Here is a 20968-nt window from a genome sequence, read left to right as displayed (position 1 = left end):
TCATTATAGATCTAGTATTTCTCACCAGTGGCTCCTTTTCAGACTGCTGTCCCACATCTGCTGCAACAGCATGCAAGATATAGGCCAGTTTTGAAAGTAGCAATGGGTGACCTCTGATAGTTTTTAAAGAAAGTAGTTCACATTTCAGATGCAGTTTCTCTGTAAAATATGTTCCTGCTTATATCTACCTCAGAGCTGTAAGTGACCAAACACTGATGAAAACAGGCCAAATGTGTAGTCTGAAGGATGAAAACTTCTCATTTCTTTTACTTTCATTTATTTGCTGTGGTTTGCATCTTCATCCTTAACTGAGAAATACATACAAGGGCTGCTTTCCCTTCTCTCGGCTGATCAGACAAACATGTTTTCTTCTTTCTTGAGAGCCTGTCAAAGCCTAGCAACATAAACACTGTAAATCAGTTCCCAGTCTGTGTAGGTGGGATCATACTCACAAACATCTCCTTTCTGAGTCCAGTGCCACAGGCAGACTATTTTGCACCAAACCACCAAAACAAGTTGAAAAACAGTTACAGAACCAAGCTGGCTTCACCACTGCCACAGGACCTACTATCTCTGCTTCAGATTCATTCAACATCAAGCAAAATTCAGTTGGCATGCTGTCAGATGACATGGTTGAAGCATTGATTTACTAATAGCAAGGAACTCACTGCACAGCACTTTCTTGTGGTGGTTTATAAGTGATAATTGCAGTAGAAAAATTATTTGTGTTTGCATAGTTTCTCTAATGATTCCAGTTCATACCAGTATTATGTTTCAAATATTCTTGCCGTTATGTCTAAAAACTGTGGAGGTAAAAGGACCCTTTGATAGATCCATGTTATATTTCTGGTTGCCTTAGAGACTTTACATGGCCTTTGGCAAGTCAATTTACCTTCTCATCCATAGAGTGTACATATAGTAATATCACAGTAGTTCCCAAAGGTGTTATGTGTTGCCCTGACTTCCAAATAGAAAGTGCTTCATAAATATTAATATCATCCAACAAAAATGCATAAAATATCAGAACTTAATGATCCAAGTCAATCTTATCCAGGATCTGGAAGATCAGCTAGCCCTACTCCCACAGAAAGCCAAGCAAAGTCACCAGGGATGGGCTGAGGAGCCCACATCCCAGCCAGCAGATCTATACAGGGTCCCAAGTCCCAGAGGGTAGGAGTGAAGCCTTTCTTGAGGTGCTCAAGAGGCGAGTGCACAAGAGCCAGGATGAATGTGGATGCTTTAAAGAGAACAAGGAGGGCACAGGTTTTGCTATTAACTGGACAGGATTTCCCTCTTGCTGTGCTAGACTGAAGAAGAGACAGATTAAGGAGTTTAACACATAGCTGGGTATTCATTGTCTATGCAGGCTGTTCTCAGATGGATTTCACTAGCAGAAAACAAAATTCAGCCCCCAAGATACAGCAAGATTATACAAATAAAGCTGGAGAATTACTAGTGTTTCAGAGACATAATGCTGTGACACAAAACCCCTATTTGAGCTGTGGTGGCTAATGATGGATAATTATTGACTAGAAGTTTTCATGCTTTCCTTCAGAATGACAGCTTGAAGCCAAGGTTCACCTTGTCTTTCTCAGTACTAGAAACCACATGGCAAACAGAGTTAAAGTTTATCTTTTGATCTAACTAAAACAATAGCACATATATGTGCTGTGTATTGCATTTAGATATTTTGCTGTAAGAGATCTAAATATTTATAAATATGCAGATTTTACCTTCTTTGCTTTTTAGAGTTGCTTTTGCATCCTGCTGTTTTCTGACCACTCCACTCTAGAGATTGTGTTCAGTAATAATATGTAAATACTCACCACAGCCCAAAGTAAAACAAGGCAACTATTTTTAGAAGAGAAAAAAAATAATACATTCCATTTAAAAAAAAGGGAATATTTCTGGTCTCATGTAAAACATACAGGAAAAACTGAATTTTCTGTCATTCTGCAAGGACAGAGTGTGCTGCCAACAATATCATATTCATCATTGATGTGTCACCTTGATAAGGATCCTTACTGTTAGTGGCATAGACTTGAGGGCACAGGCTATTTTACACAGCTCCCATTGATAAGTAAGTAGTTATGAACAGTAGAACATTCTCCACAGAATCCAAGTTAAGCAGAACTATCTCAAAAGGAGCAGCAGTGCAATCACACACACACCAGGTCCCAGCTACTGTGCTTTGATTTAGTAGGTTATTTTCAAGCCCTTAAATGCCTGGATTGGTTTACAAATACACGCCTTATATAAGACAATGAAATGTAAAGCTAAAAAAAACCAAATACAACTAGAGTGAGGCTGACCACACCTGCAGTCCTGCTAGTGCAGCTGGATCACTCACAACTGAACCCTTATTTGGCAACATACAATTAGAATATTCACTATATTGTTGATTCTCAGCTTAAATTAATTCAAATGAAACATATATTAGGTATTATTATCTATAAATTGCTCCACTAAAACAAAATGTTAAGAGGTGTTATGAACATATTCTCAGTTCTCCTGGGTTAAAAAGCAGCAAAACATTACTCCGAGATGTTAAATACTAAAACAAATCCCTGAAGCACAGAAGTTAAAGAAAAAAAAGTATTTTAAAAGGTCCTTCCCATTATCGTGACTTTATTTGACACAAATTCCATTTGTTTTTGCAGAAGGCAACACTACGGTCCCACTTATTTAAGGGCAAGGGAGGAGAAACAGCAGGGAAAGGGGTAATAAATGGCTGTGAAATCAAGCTTAATAGGAAAAAAAAACCACTAAGCAGCATACTTAATGTTTTAGTAGAGACATCGTAATTTAGGAAAAGGGTAGGGTTGAGAGGAGGATAAGGAAGAAGTTTACAATGCCCACTGCAATCTCAGCTGTTACAGGGCTGCTGTGCTGAATGACTGCTAAGACTTGCTATTTATTTCCTCATGACATTTTCCTTCATGTCAACAAGTAGGCCAGTTATACAGTTAGTGGATATAAAAGCATTACCTCCAGTAGAGAGCTTTATTTCACCCTTCTTCCAGTCATTTTCTCCATAGCAGAGCTTAGACTCCAGGGGTACAGTAATGGGTAATTGGGAAGGAGTGAGTACAAAGCCGTTTTGGTAAGTAGAACCCCATGGATGTGCCATCACAAGCTTCAGCTACATGTACGCAGTATCACAACTTCCTGCTCCACAGAGATTTTACTCCCAATTACAACTGATTCAGAGGGAGTAACAGACTAGAGGAGTATCAAGTACTTTCTGACAGAAAAGCCAACTGCAACCTATGTCACGGCATTTAGAGCCCAACACCAGTCTCTGTATGAACAGATACACTCCAGCTAGGACCACAGTTTACAGCTAAACACCAGTTTCATAGATTTTATAGACCAGAAAGGGCTTTTGCCAAATTAATTTGAAGTAAACTTGTACAGAGGCTTAGGATACAAGCAGTCATCAGAGCTTTTACAGTTTAATAATTCCCTTTAACAGTATTTTAACGTCTCCTCCTGTGGATCCTACCTCTGAGATTTGGTACTGCCCAAGCAAAAATCAGAAGCTTAAAGGCATAAACCTGTAACTGTTGTTACAAAAGTCTCATGAATGCATGTGACCACACATTTCAGACTAGAAATATGAAATGTAGAAATCAAATGCAAGTGAAAAGGCCATCACTGCCAGCCAGCCTGGGAACAAGTGTCATCACTCAGGGCAAGCACCAGCATGGCAACCAGCTACCATATGTAAGCAGTGCATTACAGGCAGCTCAAAGAAGGGGAGCAAGCATGGATTTGTGAGGAGAATTTACAAGATAATAAATCAAAAAGTATCTCCCCCATTAGCCTCCTGTGAGCCAGAGAGGTTCAGGGAAAGGAGCATTTGAGCAAAGAGGTTTACAGAGAGTAATACAGGACATGAACCTTGAAAAAGCAGCTGCTTACCAAAATTTATAGCCTAGAAAATTTCACTACGTTATAAATTACATTCCTCATGAGAGATTTGATTGTGCATGTAAGTATGCAAGTTTAAGTCACAATGCAAATATACTCCTGTGTATGTATGCTAACTCATACGTGCCCCATTGAGTCTGAAGTTAAAATACACTGCTGCAGAAACTGAGATCTACAAACCCATTGGTGCTTTAGAAAGAGCTTGCAAGCTAGAAACTTACATATCTATTATCCAATAATTTTATAGAATACATGTTCTTTTCCTTAGATAGGCACCTTTCACTCTTCCTGTCATGTTATAAAACATACGCATCTGCTTGGAATAGATATTTAATGAAGGCATTCTATGTAAAAGAATATCTGTTTATGTTTTCATTGCATTAAATATTTAAACAACTTGTTATGGAAAAGCACTTACAGAAATCTGTCTAAAGATGAATAGATTTTTCCATATCTTTTCCTCTTAACCTCTTCCAGCAAGAGCTATTAAAACTGAACTGCTTATACTACTATGCTAGAGTATGCATTTTGTACGGGAACACAGACGTGGATAAAATAGCTGAAGACCACAAAACTGTACAACAGACCCAAGACTGGGAAATTCCGCTTCCCTATACTAATAATCTTTATGCCTACAACACCCCCAGACAACACAGGCTATATCTGGTTATCAATCAAAAAAATCTGACTTGTTCTCACATAGGCCTGTAGGTAGGAGGGGGCTCCATCTCATCACTGCCAGAAGTGAGACTGTGTGGGTTTAGTGTAGAGCTAGCTGGGTTTTAAATTACAATACAAAGTGACAATAACCTTGATGAAGTTCAAACTGAAAAGAGACAACAAAAATTTTACTCTACTATGCAAAACAAAGCAATTCCCTTTTTCTCGCCAACAGAGTACTACTACATTCCTGTCAATCCTTATGGATGCAAGAACAAAATTTAACCTGAAGTATTTGAATCTACTTTTAATAGATGCCATCAGAGAATGGACAAGTATACAAGAAACTTAAGATCATCACTTCCACAGGGTTTTCTACCTCATCGTAATACTGACTATTAAAACTTTCTAGTATCAGTTCAAATCTCATACTTAGCTTGAATATACTCAAAAGCTGCAAAATAGAAAAGGTCAAAAACTCCAATACATTCCCCAAAACATACTGAGGTTTTAACACATAAAAACCATCTGACACAGTTTAAGAGTCCCAGATCTTTTGCACTGAAGGACTGGACTCAGAAAGCTTCACTCACAGCATGCTTACATTTCAATACTTATTCTACAAACCTTGACAAGGGAATATTTGCCCAGGGAGGCTGTGAATGCTCCATCCCTGGCAGTGTTCAAGGCCAGGTTGGACAAAGCCTTGGGTGAGATGGTTTAGTGTGAGGTGTCCCTGCCCATGGCAGGGGGGTTGGAACTAGATGATCTTAAGGTCCTTTCCAACCCTAACTATTCTATGATTCTATGATGCTATTCTATAAAAGGTAAACATAAGCCTTAAAATGCCTTATCCTCTAATCAAATTACTTCCAAGCTTCAATTAAGATAAAATACAATGTCAATGCTTATTGAAGCAGCATTCATGAAATATCAGATTTTTATGATCTCAAAGGCCAGTTACTCTTTAATTAAAGAGGCTAACCATAAGCAACCTATATTATTGAGTTTATTTTAGAAATAAACAGCTTACCATTTTCTGTGAAGTATTTTCACTCCACAAAACATATGTTGCCATTTTTTATACCACTGGAAAATTGCTACCATAAGTACCATGGCTTATTCTTCTCAGCACAGAAACCCATATCCAGAGGGATGCAAGAGGGAAATGCTGCTAAAAAGCTTTAGAACTTCTCAGTTCCCTCAATCTCTGTTTCAGTCTAGTACATATGAGGGTTATATGGCTACATGCAAGATTTTTCTTAGTCTTGGTTGCTGTACGGACACATCCAGAATCCAGAAGGTGGGAAGAATGCAGGAACACTTACATCTCCAGTGTATGCTCCTGGGCTATGGCTTTCAATCTTGTGTGTTTTATGCACAGGCACACAGAGGTTTTGTTAACGAAAGTACAGTCAAATTCAGGAAGCATTTATAATGCATCCTCCAACTCTAAGAGGATATAGAACTTTGAACATAAATCAGTTTTTGTGGTTAACAAAGAATTTACGATTTTATGAAAAAAAATAAAACAAATTTTGTAGGGAAGGAAGATATGTATTTTCTACACATTCTGATCATTAAACACAGTATTGACAAAGAGCAACTTGCATCTTGTGTAAACACTCCCTCTTTCAACACCACTGGCACTTTGGTTTGTTAAGGTTGGACAAAGGAGGAGAAAAGACAAGCTGAACCGGTACTCTGCTATCTGTGTTATTATTGCAAATTTTCCTTTCAACTACCATTTCATTACAACCGTATGATATTTTTGATAAAAGCATGTACTGAGGTAATTCAAGGACATTATAAAGCTGTATCTCAGAACTGCCTCTGTTAAGCACAAAAGCATGGTTCAGTTGCTCTATCAGGAAACTGATGCTTTAGAATCCAAAATGTATTAATGTACCTGAGAATACAGGTAAACATGACCCTGACTTAAAGGAAGATAAACTTGCTATTCTAAGCTGGTTTATGTTGTTGTTTTGGGTGGATTTTTATGGGTTTTAGCATCTTAGACATGTCAGCTATGATGTTTAAACTAGTATACAACCTCCTTACTCTTTAAAAGGCCAAAATATCCGTTCTAATTAAGAGGCATTCCTATGAAAGAAAGTTATGGATATTAAATACAAGACACTAACTTCCTTCTAAAAAGAAAACTAAGCTCTCTCAACTAAAAGCCTACCGTAATTATTGCTTTGAAACATATACCCAAATATAAATCACAGCTTACTGAATTTTATTCCTTCTGGGAATAAAAAAAAAAAATCTTAAACACATAGGCTGATCAGTCGAGTCAGTAAAAATATATTAATTTCACACAACACTGGATTTTGGAGCCCTACTCCAAGCATCACAAGGAAGTCCATATGTAGGATACACTATGTTCTGTGAAACAGCTCAATATTAACTCATGTTACTTGAGTAGTGGTGCTACATTTTAGAAGTGAGTGATCCTATAGAATTGCTAGAAGGAACAGATAAATCCCATGCATAATTATGACTAGAAATTCACAGCTTTTGTTGCCTTTCCATGTGTGCAGGCTTATGTAGTTTGCTCACCACTTGATAAAATAAGATGCATACCCACTGAAGATAAGTTAATGCAATTACTGGCTCACAACAACCCTGTAAAAGGATGTCCTCATTCCAGTCACACTGATGTCTGCATGAAATGCATGAGAAGTCAGTTCCTACAGAGCAACGCTTTTAATAAATAAATAAATAAATAGCAAGTTTCATCCCAGTGCCAGTCTTAGGATCTGATTGGCTTTAAAGGATTTGGCACATGAAGTTCTGAAAACAAAGATATGCCAAGTTACTCTACTTTGAAAACTGTTCTGTAAACTGCTACCAGCAGCATTCTAATTTAATTACATTAAAGTATTTAATAAGGAACCTGAAGTGAAATTAAACTTTTCTTACCTCATATCTTACATACCTGAGACACAGGAAAGGGTTACATATTCCTTCCCATCCAGTCATTGTCAACTAATTTAGATTTTAACATACTATACTCATTTCTATTCACAAGCTTTTTACACATCTAGTAGAAGCACATAGGGTACACTCATTCTAGTAATATTTAGCAGTTGTAGCTGAGAAGTTTTTTCAAACCAACACTGCACTCCAACAATAGCATTATCTGCTGCACATTCATGCTATTACATACACGGAATACATTTGCCTATTTTAAGCCTTCATCTGTCCTTTAACAACAGTGTTCTGGCATGGAACCACAGTGAGAACATTTGCAACAATCAAGTCTTTCCCTTCTCTACCAGAGTCCCACTTACTAGAATACCCAACCATCCACTACCATCACTCGGGTCCCAGTACTGCTCACATGGAATTCTGCTTCCAGAAGTGCCAACAGCTACCATCATGCCATTCTGGGGACAATGTCTAGTGACTAGGCCTAACATGTCAAGTACCCAGCCTATGTGCCTTCAAGCTGCAGGCAGCCACACTATACAAGAGCATCTGTGCTAAAGTTGTAGCTTTAGGTTTAAGCCTTATTAACTTCAGTGATCACAGAGTTCTGACAGGATCCTTTAACTCAATGACAGAGCTGTAACTCTTGCTCTGGGGTAAACAGCAGATGCACATACACCCTGAAGGTAGGTGCAGCTGCTCAAGCACCCTTCGAAGTCAGAGGAAAGCCTGCTCAGGAGGTTAGGCTCAGAGTGTAAATGTGAGGTAAAGTCAGGTTTGGTCAGGTAATGATCATGCATTATATTTGAAACATAATGCGGATGCATCTTGAGGTGTTAATTAACACTGCAAAGTCAGAACTGCACCATGTCACACTGCTATGGCCAGGAAACTCAATTAGCCTTTCTCCCAGTGTGGGAAGCAGGCAGTCTGGGAAGCAGGGAAGGGCAATCTTTTTATTGCTGCTGTTACACTTATAACCTGAAGCTTGTAAGTAGGGTTTCTTTCTGTAGAAGTACACCAAGTAGAAGGCTCCACATCAGTCCCTGTTACAGCATGCAATGGCAAGTAATACCAAATCAAGCTGAAGCTGAGCTTCCCATTCTACAGCTGTAATTCTTGGTGAGCTTCACTTTCCTTACATAAAGAACATTTGTTACTGCAAAAGTTGTTACAGTTTCAGATAGAATGAAGAATCCTTCTTTCTGCCAGCTGTAAAAAAAGTACTCATGAAAAACAAAGCAGGATTTTTAAATATCTCTCTGTAGTTTTACTGATGTATAGCCTTATCTGTTTAGGATGCTAGAGGGTTTAGCATGAGCCTAATGTTCCTGGTTCCAAAAATCTTTCATGAAGAGGCTGGGATTTCACAGTGTTTATACAGACTCATATTTCAAAAACATCCACTTTTGTTATTATAAATTATGTAATGATTAATTTGCAGAACAATTTCAGGAAGTGAATACTTTAAAACTCAGAAGTACTTTTCAAATTACAACAGCTACAAGAGATGAAAGATATTGTTAATATCATTAAAGCAGCAATAATTGTTTTTAAAAGCCTAGCCAAAAAATAAAATACAGTGCTTTCATCAAACTTAAGCTCTGGAGCTTTTAAAACTATTCTAGATCTGCAGAAGAACTCCTGATGGGTGCTCATGTTTTGAATATGAATTAGTTGTTTGACTGCAGTCATGTGTCTATGCACTGTACCTTCTTTCCCACGACAGATGATTGAAACCCTGACATATCACATCACTAAGAACTTTCCAGCAGAATATTTTACATAAGTCTAAATGACTCATTCAAGGGATTTGGAGTTTTTTGGTTTTTCTTTAGTGAAAATTTCTAAGGGGCGCAGGGGGGGGATCTACTGTGGCCGATATTTTTCTAAAGTATCCTGAGGGAGTTTGTATTAAGAGCTTAAAGAATGGAACCAGCTTTGGTATTCCATTGCCGGTTGCCAGTTTATTATCTGGAGGAAGTCTCATGAGCCTTGAAAGAAATCTTGATGAAAACGGATCTGTCTCAGCTGCATGGGGTTTAATTGACTTCTCAGTCTTGCAAGAAGAATGCATTAGTATTATCTATGCCTGTTTAACCATCAGCCAAATGGCAATCATCATGATGAATTAATTTTCCACACTGCCATGCAAATCATAACCTCACACTCCTTTTGCGGACCTATTCCACAGTTTAGCAGGACACTTGGTAGAAACCCCTAAAGCCACAATTCTAAACAAGATCATATGGGATAGCTCAGCAGGAAGGGAGAAGACTGCCTAAGGGCCATCACATTTACCTAATCTGGTTAGAGACAAACAAATAGTTCTCTTTTTTCCCCTCAAGGGTGTAGGGGAGGTTTAGCAATTTCTACTGCAGGGCTTTACATCCAATTAGTACCCAGCATTTCCTTTAATTGTCTCTAATGAACCAAATTCTCTCCTGATTACTTTCAGAGTCTGGAAGTGCAGGAGCCTACCTCAAGAGAAGCAGCCTCAGGTTACAGTCACATTGCACAGCTCTGATTAAGCCAGCATGAGGATGCAGAGCAAGTAGCAGATTTTACTGCAGTATCACTAGGCCTCAACCTGCAAGGTCTTTTCTGGACAACAGGTAATCTTTACAGTTATGAAGAAACAAAGAACTCCACAGTCATTCCAGAGGACAACATTTTCCAATCCCATTCCTATTTTTGCTGGCACCAGCCATCAGCATCCCAAAGAGGAGGGGAAAAAAAATACAACTGTATTAACATGAATTTAGCAAGTCCAACATGGATTGGGAAGCAGACCTGGAAGGCTTTTCACACAGTGGAAGTGCTCTTCACCTATCTGTTGGGTGCAGGAACCTGTGGGGAAAGAATCCCAATCAAACAGCGAGTCCTCTGCAGGATCACAGAATTTTTGAATCACACTCACTTTTCAGTCAAGCTGGAGACCAGCAGTAACCAGTGTGACTTTACAAGAATTACAGTTATGAAGTTATCATTGTTTAAATCCTTCCATCTTTATTTCTACAACCTGAAGTCCTTCGGAAGAGGTAGCTACAATTCAGCTGAAGAATTTAATATTCTGCAAGTGCACATTGCCAATCCTTTTCTATTTCCCTCTAGTGTTCAGCAAAACATTATACCTCAGATAAAAGGGGAAAAAGATGACACAAAGCCTAATTGAATTAGCCAGATTATTGTGGCTGGAAAAACCAACATAGAAACAGAAGTGCTGTACAGAAGATTTATTTTTCCCTCTAGTTGCTAGTTTTTTCAACAACATATATGGTTACTGTGATGCTGGATAGTCTAAAGAGAGGATGCCCTCAGAATTGTAAGGCACACCTGGGACTAAAGAAATAGGTTTACGTTATAGGTGTAACATTAATGCTTCACACTTTAGAGGCAGCCTGCAAGGCTGAACGCACTTCATGAAGATGGCCTACATCTGCTGCCAACAAAAAAACCCAACTATTGAATGTAAGTTTATCAGATAAGCTTTATTATGCTAGCCTACTTCTACTGATTGCATGACAAAGTTGAACGTCATACTAATCCATTTATAAGCAGTTTGATAAATTCCAAACATCACAATAACAAGTTCACCTTGGCATTAGAGAAAACGAAAAGGGCAAACTCCATGATTTAGCAAAAAGTTACCATGAAAAAGTCATGAAATCATAGCTAAATAATAGTTTCACTTCAGTGATTGCTTGTTAATATACCACCTCAAGGTAAGTCAGATATTTCACAAAATATGCCTTGCCTTTTGAATAAGGCAAGGCCAGACATTCTTTGCAGCAAGATTATTTGGGATGACAGCTCATCCAGATGTTTTCCCTAATTCAAGCTCTTTACAGCTCCTCCTTGCCTCCATCATTATCTTAAACTTGGATAGAAACCCTAGGTTTGTGCAAAGTCTGATTCACACACACAGAGCCCTTTTTCTTCTTGTACAAGGTGGAAATGAAAATTGCTAGGGAAGACAAATGTTCTAAATAATTTGATAAGAGTGCACTTCCTGTTTGATAAGGACCATGTTCAGCAACTGAACAAGAGGTACAAAGAGCTTTTACAAGCTACAAACAAAAAATACATTTGCTTTTCTTAGCATCTACTTTACAGTTCAGTGTCTTCCAAACAAGAAAATAAATCAGTTAACCAGTGTATTATCTGACTAATAGATTGATATTTTAAAATTATGATCCAACCTATGGCTTCAATATCCAAGCCAAAGTGCACTTTAGAAGCAGCACAGCAACCAGTTCCAAGACTTTATGTAGATAATACTATTTATGGTATCTGATTGCATGCTGCAGCATAACTCAATCACATCATGCTCTTACTATCAATCACTTCAGATAAGGACAGTGTAAAACTAACCTTGAAATTCAGTACTTTTGTCAGATTATGCAAAACAGCACATTGCTCATCAAGCTCCAGAAATGAAAGCTGGGATTTTATTTAAAGTAATTACACAGATTCAACAATGAATGGAGCACCACACAGTCAGACCTTGCTACATGGTAGGAGACAGGTTAGCTTTCACAAGGAAGACTTTCATACTTCAAAGTTACTTAATGCTATAATTCCCACTGCTGGTTATCACAAACAAGTCACCACTTCAAGACAGTGAAGAAGGGAGAGACAGAAAAGTTGGATTGAGTTCTCTTAATTTGAGATTCAAATTGCAGGAGAACCCTTTAATGAAAATAAACCCATTACCTTTAAAGCCCAATAAGCCCTACAGTTAATCACAAGATGTGGATACTTATCCACAGGATAGAATCAGTTGTAATACACAAAGAACCCACATATTTGCACTTAAATAACTAAAGTGCTAATTGTTTACAGATGTTGCAGTTCTAAAGCTAGTTAAGAAGCCTATAGTGTTTCTTTATATTTACATCTGGAATATCAGAACTTCTTAGCATACAAAGATCTTGTTGCTGAGACAACAGCATACAGAAGGCAGGCAATTAAAAACAGACATTTAAAAAGCAAGATATTAAATTCAACACCGTAACTAAGCTGCTGTTTAAACGACCTTTTACCACTTTAAAAAAATGGTCACTTTTGAGCAAAGAGGCTACTGCTTAACAGGGGTTAAGTTCTGAGACATTTTGGAAATGCTTTCATTTTGGAGCGATTCCTCCAGCCCCTCCAGTGATAATAAGCCAATAGATGACTGATTACTAACAGAAACTGCAAGTGATCAGCACTTCTGAACATACCAGACCCCACACTTTTTAAATGCATAAATAAGGAAAAAAATCCTCTTAACTAACCAAATGCAAATTTTTCAGCCTACAGAGTAAGGTTATCTACTATACCAGTATGAGGAGACTACATGGTGCACTGTTAGATTCTCCTTCTTACAAACAAAAATAAAGCCTGTCAACTATAACAAAAATAATGAAAATGACTCAAAATAAAAACAAACAAGCTGTCAACTTCATTCTAACAAGAGAAGCACAATCTAACTCTATTAGGAAGGACGGAAAGATTGATTTGAGTACATAGTTTAAAGCACAGGATGAAGTCCTTAACTGACCAAAATAATTTTTATTTGAGTGATAAAATTCTCTCACACACCTAACCACATAAAGTTACCTTCTACAAAGACACCTTTACAGGCTGTGGATGCAAAAATCAGAAGTTCATTTTGCAAATCGAGCAAATCTATGAAGCAGGATGAACAAAAACAGGAAGACAGTGCTACTGCAACACTAATGACTTTTGCTTTGCATGTTACAAGTGCCCCATAAACTACTGCTAAACAGGCAAGGTTGAGAATTGGTCTGAACAGTTTATATCTGCATTTAATTGTTTAATTCAGATTTATCAGCAGTTTTCTTTAATTGATATGACACATACCATCCACAAATTTCCTATGTAAGAATAGCTATGTATAAATAAGTGCAAGATAATTATTTTAACACATGCATAAGCTTTATGACCACAAACCCTATACATTTCCCTCATATAGTAGCTTGACTCAGCCTTCCAAAGCCTTTCTGGACAAGATTCACAGTTCTTCCCACACACTGCGCTTCTAGTAATAGAGATCACATACAAGTTTACTTTCACTACAAAGCACTCGTTGCAATTCATCAGAGCCAAATCTCCACCTTCAGCAGCCAGAAAGGTATTTCTAATTTTTGAAGGGGATCCAACTCTATAGCTAGGGTAGGCAATGCCACACAAGCATGCCACTGAAGCTCATATTCATCAGAGATACCACTTATATCGTCTTGCCCAGAAGTGCTCCATGAATGCCATTTCAACACCGACAGCCAACAGTGCGCAAGTTTGGGCACAGCAAACACTTTGTCCCAGCCTTCTGGCACACTCACACTGCAGTGTACAGCACAGCAAAGCTGAGCTGGCAGATGAGGTGCCCCTGATCAGCAAGCTACTATACCTTGGATATTGCATATACACGGTGCTTTCCAGAACCATTTGTCAATTCACCTGTTTTCCCATCAGACATACTGCTACCATTCAACAGGCATCATCGTGTAGAAGGTGAGTGTGACCTGTGCTTGAGCCAAATGGGCAGAGCACATCCTTGTGCTGTTCGCTCTGCACTGACAAAGCCAGGGAACTCTGCCAGGTCTCAGGATGCTTGAGGGAAAAGTGGATATGCAACTATTCCAGTCATCCAGTTTAGATACATACTAACAGTTCTAGTCATCTACAGTTTCCACACTGATGAAGCTGGGGGAGGGCAGAGGTAGCAAGGAGGAGAAAGAAGGGAGAAGAATCACTGTATGTCTATTTAACTGTCTGTATCACCATTGTACATTGTATCTATACCTTTTAATGGCACTAAAGTACAAAAGAAAATCAGGTGTCCAGAATATATGCTTGCTTAACATTGGTTAGTGCCAATTCCTAGTAATTGCTGTTCTATACAGAAAGACTGGAACAGTTATCTTCTAGTCAAAACCTCAAATCATGCAACAGAGCAAAAGGAAATGTGGAAAGAATCAAGTCCTTACTCAAAAAACCTGAACTACACCAAATTATTTTTCTAAGCAAAATCACAATGTTGTAACAGCAGCTTGCTACAGATGCACATAATTTTGTGCTAGAAGTTAAGAACAAATGAGGTCATCATAGAATGGTTTGGGTTGGAAAGGACCTTAAAGATCATCATTTCCCTGCTATGGGGCAAACCTCCCACTAGACCAGGTTACTCAAAGCCCTATCCAACCTGGGGCATCCACAATTTCTCTAGGCAATCTGTTCCAGTGTCTCATGACCCTCACAGTAAAGAATTTCTTCCAAATGTCTAATCTAAATCTCCGCTCTTCCAGTTTAAAGCCATACCCCCTTGTCCTGTCCTTATGTACTCCTGTAAAATGTCTATCTCCAGCCTTCTTGTAGGTCCATCTGTCAAATCCATGTCTCTCCAGTTTACAGACAAGGATGTTGTGCACGACAGTGTCAAATTCTTTGCAAAAGTCCAGGTAGATGACATCAATTGCTTTTCTCTCACCCACAAATCCCAACATAGAAGGCCACCACATCTGTCAGGCACAGTTTGCCCTTACTGCTTAAGCACAGTTTCCAGGAGGATCTGCTCCATGATTTTGCCAGGCACAGAGCCTTAAGCCCTTTTTCTAGAGGCTGTGTATGAACTGAAGAGATCAGAGGTATTTTTGCAGCTAATCATGACTACAGTCACTAAGCTCTGCAACAGCAATAATAAAATCTACATCTTCTTTAAACTGATGAGAAAGTATTTACAGCATGCAGATTTATTTTTTTTTATTGCAGAAAACCGCTCTCTGCTTTGAGTAATATTTACACTGGGATTTGAAGCAATTCTTTTAATGCAGCAAGCATCCAAATGTGTTTGGGACTTGATGGTGCTATTGTTGCTATTTGCCAGCAAAGTCATTCTGGGCAATGGAAACCACATGTTCTACAAAATTAAATCACAAAGATAGGTTTTATTAAGATCTGCAACATCCATTTCCCCAAGTATGGTCTCCATGTGTTCAACAAGCATGACATCAAGTACGACACATTAAAGACCCCAAACTATCATTAAAACATGCCAGTCTAGTAAGTGAGGGAGTGACTGCAACTTGTAACACTCATTCACCCTTGCAGTTGTTTTACACTGTCCTTTTGCTAATACTAGCTTTACAACTGTCCAGATCAATCTCAGGCCAGTAACCTCAAGACCCAAATCGGATTCTGGTTTAGCACTGATGTTTTCAGAATTGCCAGTGACCCCATACAGGATAAAGGGAGGATGATCAGCCAACATCTCACACCAGCAAGGACCAGGGTCTGGAGAAGGCCTAGTTCAGATGGCAAGCATTAAACTGGAGAGCCAGGTAGAAAGTGTGCTTCTATTACCAGAAGATTCACAAATTAATACCTTTATGCCAAAAGGGATTGTGAGACAGATGACTGGACTGATGATTTATGACAGGCTCTTGAGTCCAGCAACTTGCATTTGAATAAAGCTCAACTTAAAAAAGTACCAAGGGCTGGATCAAACACCTCTAGAGATGGAAGATCTATCCCCAGAGGTTAATAATCTTCCCTGCTTGAGGTATCACATGCTTTAAATTGTTAGCTTTCACTTTTCCCTTCCTGTTGTGCTTTTCCCTGCTAAGCCTTCAGCATGCAGGATTTTCTGTCCTTGAACATTCTCACAGAAAGTAATAACGTCACTTCCCCCCCCAAAAGAATTATTACAAAATTATTATCTGAGCTCCATAGACATTCACATTGGATTCCATTTTTTTGTGGATTTAACACATTTCTCATACTAGAATCTGCCATGCCATATACAGGAGTGAAAAATAACTTTCCTACACCTATTTCCATATGTCATCACATTACAGGACCATGCTGAATGGAGCCCCTGCAGTGACCACTAAGTTGTCCTCTGACACAGTCCCTCTCTGTGGCAGGACAGCTTATATCCCTCATTCCTAAACTCTGCATTCACCTGGATCTTCTTCAAACACCCAGGCAACACAAGCCACTCTGTATGAATGGAAGTGGAACGTGGTGAGTTTGCATTATAATTACAAGCACCAACACAAAGTATTATGGACATGAAACACGGAAGACACGATTCCATTTCAATTCCCCAGTGGCAACTTCTGCAATACAACTGTTTGGTGTATTTTAGAAAATTCACTAGGTATTTTATTGCTAGTACCATTTTATTTCTTTTTGCATTATAATATACTGCAAGAAATTATAAAGAAAATTTCTTAACAGAAATGGTATTTGACAAAGCATGCTTTCCTTTAAACTGTGCCAACAAACTTTAATTTTACAATTTTGTTTTACGCTAAGCAAATAATATTTTTTTACAATTATTTTACCTAGAATTGGCAGGATCAGGACACAGGACTAGTACAAAAGCAGGATGCCCAGATTAATGCTAGCTGCATCAGCCCATTCACCTTGCTCAAGTATTGGCACTCTGAGCTCCTGACTAAGATATTAAATAAGTGTCGAATATTTTTATACAGCCACTATATCAAAATTTTTGACCCTATCTTTTGTCTAGTTTCATGAAAAAGCAAAATGTACGCCTACCACAGGTCAAGTTTTGCATCCAGGAGGGCAAAAATTTCCTCCCCACCATGCCAGAAAGCATCAGACCCCTGAAGCATGAAATTAATATACACCGAGTGAAAAACAAGTGGGATACAATGTCTTCCAGACCTCCTTCAGCATCTGATGCCCTAAGTCCCCGAAGACTTACTACACTTACTTCACTTTTAGTCACCAGCAACTTCCCTACTGGATCACAAAGCCTTTTCTGCAAGCCTAGGAAGTGCCTCCTGAGAACAGTTTAGCCTCCTTACCAGTACTACATGGTTAAGGAGGCTGTGTGCCAGCATTTCATTCCCATTAAGCCCTCCTAAAACATTCAGTCCAAAACTGTCCAAGTCAAATACATGTCCAAACAAATGGAATACCCCACCTCCAGAAATGCTTACCTAGGTAACAGGCTACAGAAAACCCCAAAACAAAATGAACCCATCCTCAAGCTTGCAAACACCATCTCACCAAGTTCTTCTCATCTTCCTTGTGCTAACAGCTGTGTTAATTAATTATATGTTATTTCTCCCTAAACCCATAGTAAGATTTTAAGCAATGCATTTCAAAGCTAGATGATAACAATGAAAGATAATCAGGAGCAAGAGATCACTGTGGGGTATATAGCTAAAAATGTATACCTGTGATGAATATCACCATGGAAATTGAATTTTCTCATCTCTTCAGGCTTATAAACATCTACGGCAATTCTCTGATCCTTAAACTGATCCTGTTTCTTATTTGTCATAGAGACTAGATGAGTGAACTGCGTCCAATTTAGAGCACAAATATTTGCTCTACGTCTACTGCCAAGACCTAAATTCTAGTACTACCTTACAGCAGGAAGCTGGAAAAAACATTTCAGAGCCATTTGAGGTCTTATGATACCATACACTTAACACACTGCCACCAAAATTGATTTGGAAGAAGACTTTCAAAGTGGAAAGAGAATATAAGGTATAATTAGGAAATGCATAGGTAACGTTTCCTGCCTCACTTTTCAGAGAGTGTCTGTTCTCCAATATGAATTTTTAAAAAGATAAATCAAACTGCACATTGAATATAGGTACTGGCTACAAGGAAAACAAAGGGGGGGGGGAAGTACTCTAGGCTGAGAGTTCAAAACACCTATCAGTAAAGTTACTAACAGCAGCTTCACTTTCTGGAAATCACATCAACCTGAAGATATTATTTTTGTCAGTCTTCAAGTTCTCTTATTTCTAATCAGCAACTGCCCAAATACATTCTTATACACTAACAGGACAACCCTTCAAAGAGGGCTTTTCTTTGTGATGTCCTCATCCTGCATTTTACACCCTCCAAACTATACATGAGCTAAATATGGAACAGGAAACACATGCTGCTGCAAGAGGTAACACCACCAGTCTAACCAGGAATGACTACAGAGACAGCTCACCAGACACTTCTTCCTTTCATAGGCTCCCCATGCTGCAAAAGCTTAGGTAAAAGGCATAACATGGGAGCTAAAAGTAGGACTTTGGAAAAACAAAAAAAAAGCCTGAACAGCCACCCACCCTCATCACTTCCTACTCCCACCAGGGCAATACCCATCCTTTTAAATGCCAAACTGAAGGAGAAGCAGTTAGTACGAGACGTGCAATAAGCTGGTAATGTTAGAAGCAACACTTTACTACAAGAGCCAAGAGATCTCCAGAAATTGCACCACAGAGACTTCAGTGGGGAAGCACTAGATATTGCAGCAAGTGTCTTAACGCTACCAGAGTAAAAACAACACTCACAAAATATGTCACAGAAAGTGTAACTTCTGCTTACTACCACCCAAACACTCCCAAAGTGAAATTTCCCACAGGAGCTCCAGTTACTCCATAACACATGGCAAGCATTTCGTCACCGTTTCTTAAAACAAGTACAACACAGATAATTTTTTAAAAAGTCATTTAACCACGTAAGGACAGCGTTATTTTAAGGCCAGTTTACTGGGCAAGCACATACAGCACATAAAAGAGTTAATTTAATTTGTAGTTACGCATGCACTTGTGCTGCAAATGAGCGGCTGCTGAATGGTCTATAAATACCTTTACTACCACGGATTTGGTTTCTTTCCAGAACTAAGCAAAAACTCAGCCCAGGCACCTGAAACTTTATCCTGTGGGGGAGCGTTACAGCTGCTTCTATTTGCAGCTTTACGACCTGCCCCGCTATCACAGGCGGCGCAACCATCATGCCCGGTTACCACAGCCTGAGGCAGGGTGGAGCACACCCGATGAAGGGGGAACGCACACATGGCTACACTCGGGCGAGGGACACAAGACACCGCGATGCGCGATTCCCCCACCAAGCCGGCGTGCGAACCCTTTCGATGCTGCACAGCGCAAGGCAGAGTTGAGCTAGTGCTGATCTGTTAAAAAGCACTGGAAAAAGCCAAATACCCCCCTTCCTCTTGTCCCGAGCCACTGTGCCACGCTCCGGGGCAGCGTTGAGCCCGCCGCCCCACAGCGAGCTCAGCGCCCGCGAGGAGGGAAGGAGGAGAAGGGCGGAGGGGAACGCGGAGTGGTGCCTACCCGACCGGCAGCGGATGACATCGCGGAACTCATCGGCGGCGGCTTCGTCCGCCCCAGCGGCTGCAGGGGCAGCGGGGCTGGGGTGTCCCGTCTCAGCCATGTCGGGGGAGCGCGGGGCTGGGAGGGAGGAAGCCAGGGACAGAGCAGGCCGGGACAGGACAGGTAAAATGCGGCGCCGCCCGCCCTGAAATAGTGCCGGGGCGGTGGCTCCGGCTCCCCCCCGCCCCGTCACCCTGCCCCCGCCCCGCAGCAGCCGATGGGGAGAGGCGCAAGGAGTGAGCCAACGGCCCCGCGCGGTGCAGGCGCACCGGGCAGCCTTGCGCCGCGCCGGACAGAGGCGGACCGGGACCAGGGCTGGCGTTTCAACTTCGGGGGTTAGGGTTAGTCGCCGGAGTTTGTCTTCTCGCCTCTCCTTTGTAATTCATCCCTGGAGGGGTGAAGGTCCGGCACACCGAGTCAGGTGGCGCCGCTCCGAGGGACAGCCCAAGGATACCTGTAGGCTTGTCAAAGCGTTCAGCAGGCTTTAAGGAAAGAGGACACGGAAAACATTTCCCCTTGTGTTTTGATACGGGAAAGGGGCTTAGTCCCCGGTCTCTACAGCCAAGGGACAACACACTTCCCGTTGGCATTGCTTCCTTGCACTCTTCCATTAAATGTCAATTTGGTCGGCTGCCTTTAGCTCACCGCTAATTCCTTTCCCTTCCATTTTCTCTCCACACTGGCATTCAGGATTTTCCTTTTATGCTCAGTTTCCCCCACCTCACCAGGCTCCCAATAGCTTGCACCACCTCATGGGAGAAATAGCCAGGCATAGGCAAGAAATGTTCTAGGATGGATTTAAATACCCATTCTCGCTATGACAGAAATCCCAGCTCTTAAAAAACGTGCCTTAAAATATGGACACTCAGGTGGCATGTAATCACCTATTTTTCTTTTTTAGCTTATAGGACAACAGTGGGGTGTACTCAATCAAAATTTAGCCTAACTGGTTCTTGGCTTTAACACCAATTCATAGATAATTCATAAATAGATACAGAAAGACAGGAAATTAAGGGTAAGAGTGTAGAAAGGATGCATGCTTTCACTTGTGCTTTGCATAGATAAAGGATGTGAATCTCTTTGTGTATACCAGAGTATATCAGAAGAAACATACTTGTCTGAAGATAACAGAGTTAAATAAAGTAATCCAGAATAAAATCAAGTAAGAAAACCAGGCCAGAGACAATGAACAGTTAGAAAAAGACTCTTTATAGGGAGCGAAACACTTGGTGGTAGACAGATCCTGTGGAATGGGACTTGTCCCTATATGTAGCCACGGG

General features: G+C 40.0%; 1 protein-coding gene across 11 annotated transcripts in view; it reads right to left on the bottom strand.

Moving 5' to 3' along the window:
• The window catches only part of DMD (dystrophin), a 1176091-nt gene extending 1156223 nt beyond the window's left edge, over positions 1-19868 (bottom strand). For 3 of the 11 annotated variants that reach the window (XM_065677219.1, XM_065677222.1, XM_065677220.1), the window contains exon 1: positions 19650-19868. In XM_065677219.1, the coding sequence (XP_065533291.1) occupies positions 19650-19749 (100 nt within the window). In that variant the 5' untranslated portion in view covers positions 19750-19868. The remainder of the gene's footprint in view (positions 1-19649) is intronic. The other 8 variants (XM_065677216.1, XM_065677227.1, XM_065677214.1 and 5 more) reach the window with 4 other exon arrangements.
• Between the last annotated feature and the right edge of the window lie 1100 nt (positions 19869-20968).

This window comes from Lathamus discolor, chromosome 4, assembly GCF_037157495.1.
Source record: "Lathamus discolor isolate bLatDis1 chromosome 4, bLatDis1.hap1, whole genome shotgun sequence".
NCBI lineage: Eukaryota > Metazoa > Chordata > Aves > Psittaciformes > Psittacidae > Lathamus > Lathamus discolor.
The sequence above is the reverse complement of the archived record's forward strand: the minus strand, read 5'-3'. Positions and strand labels throughout refer to the sequence as shown.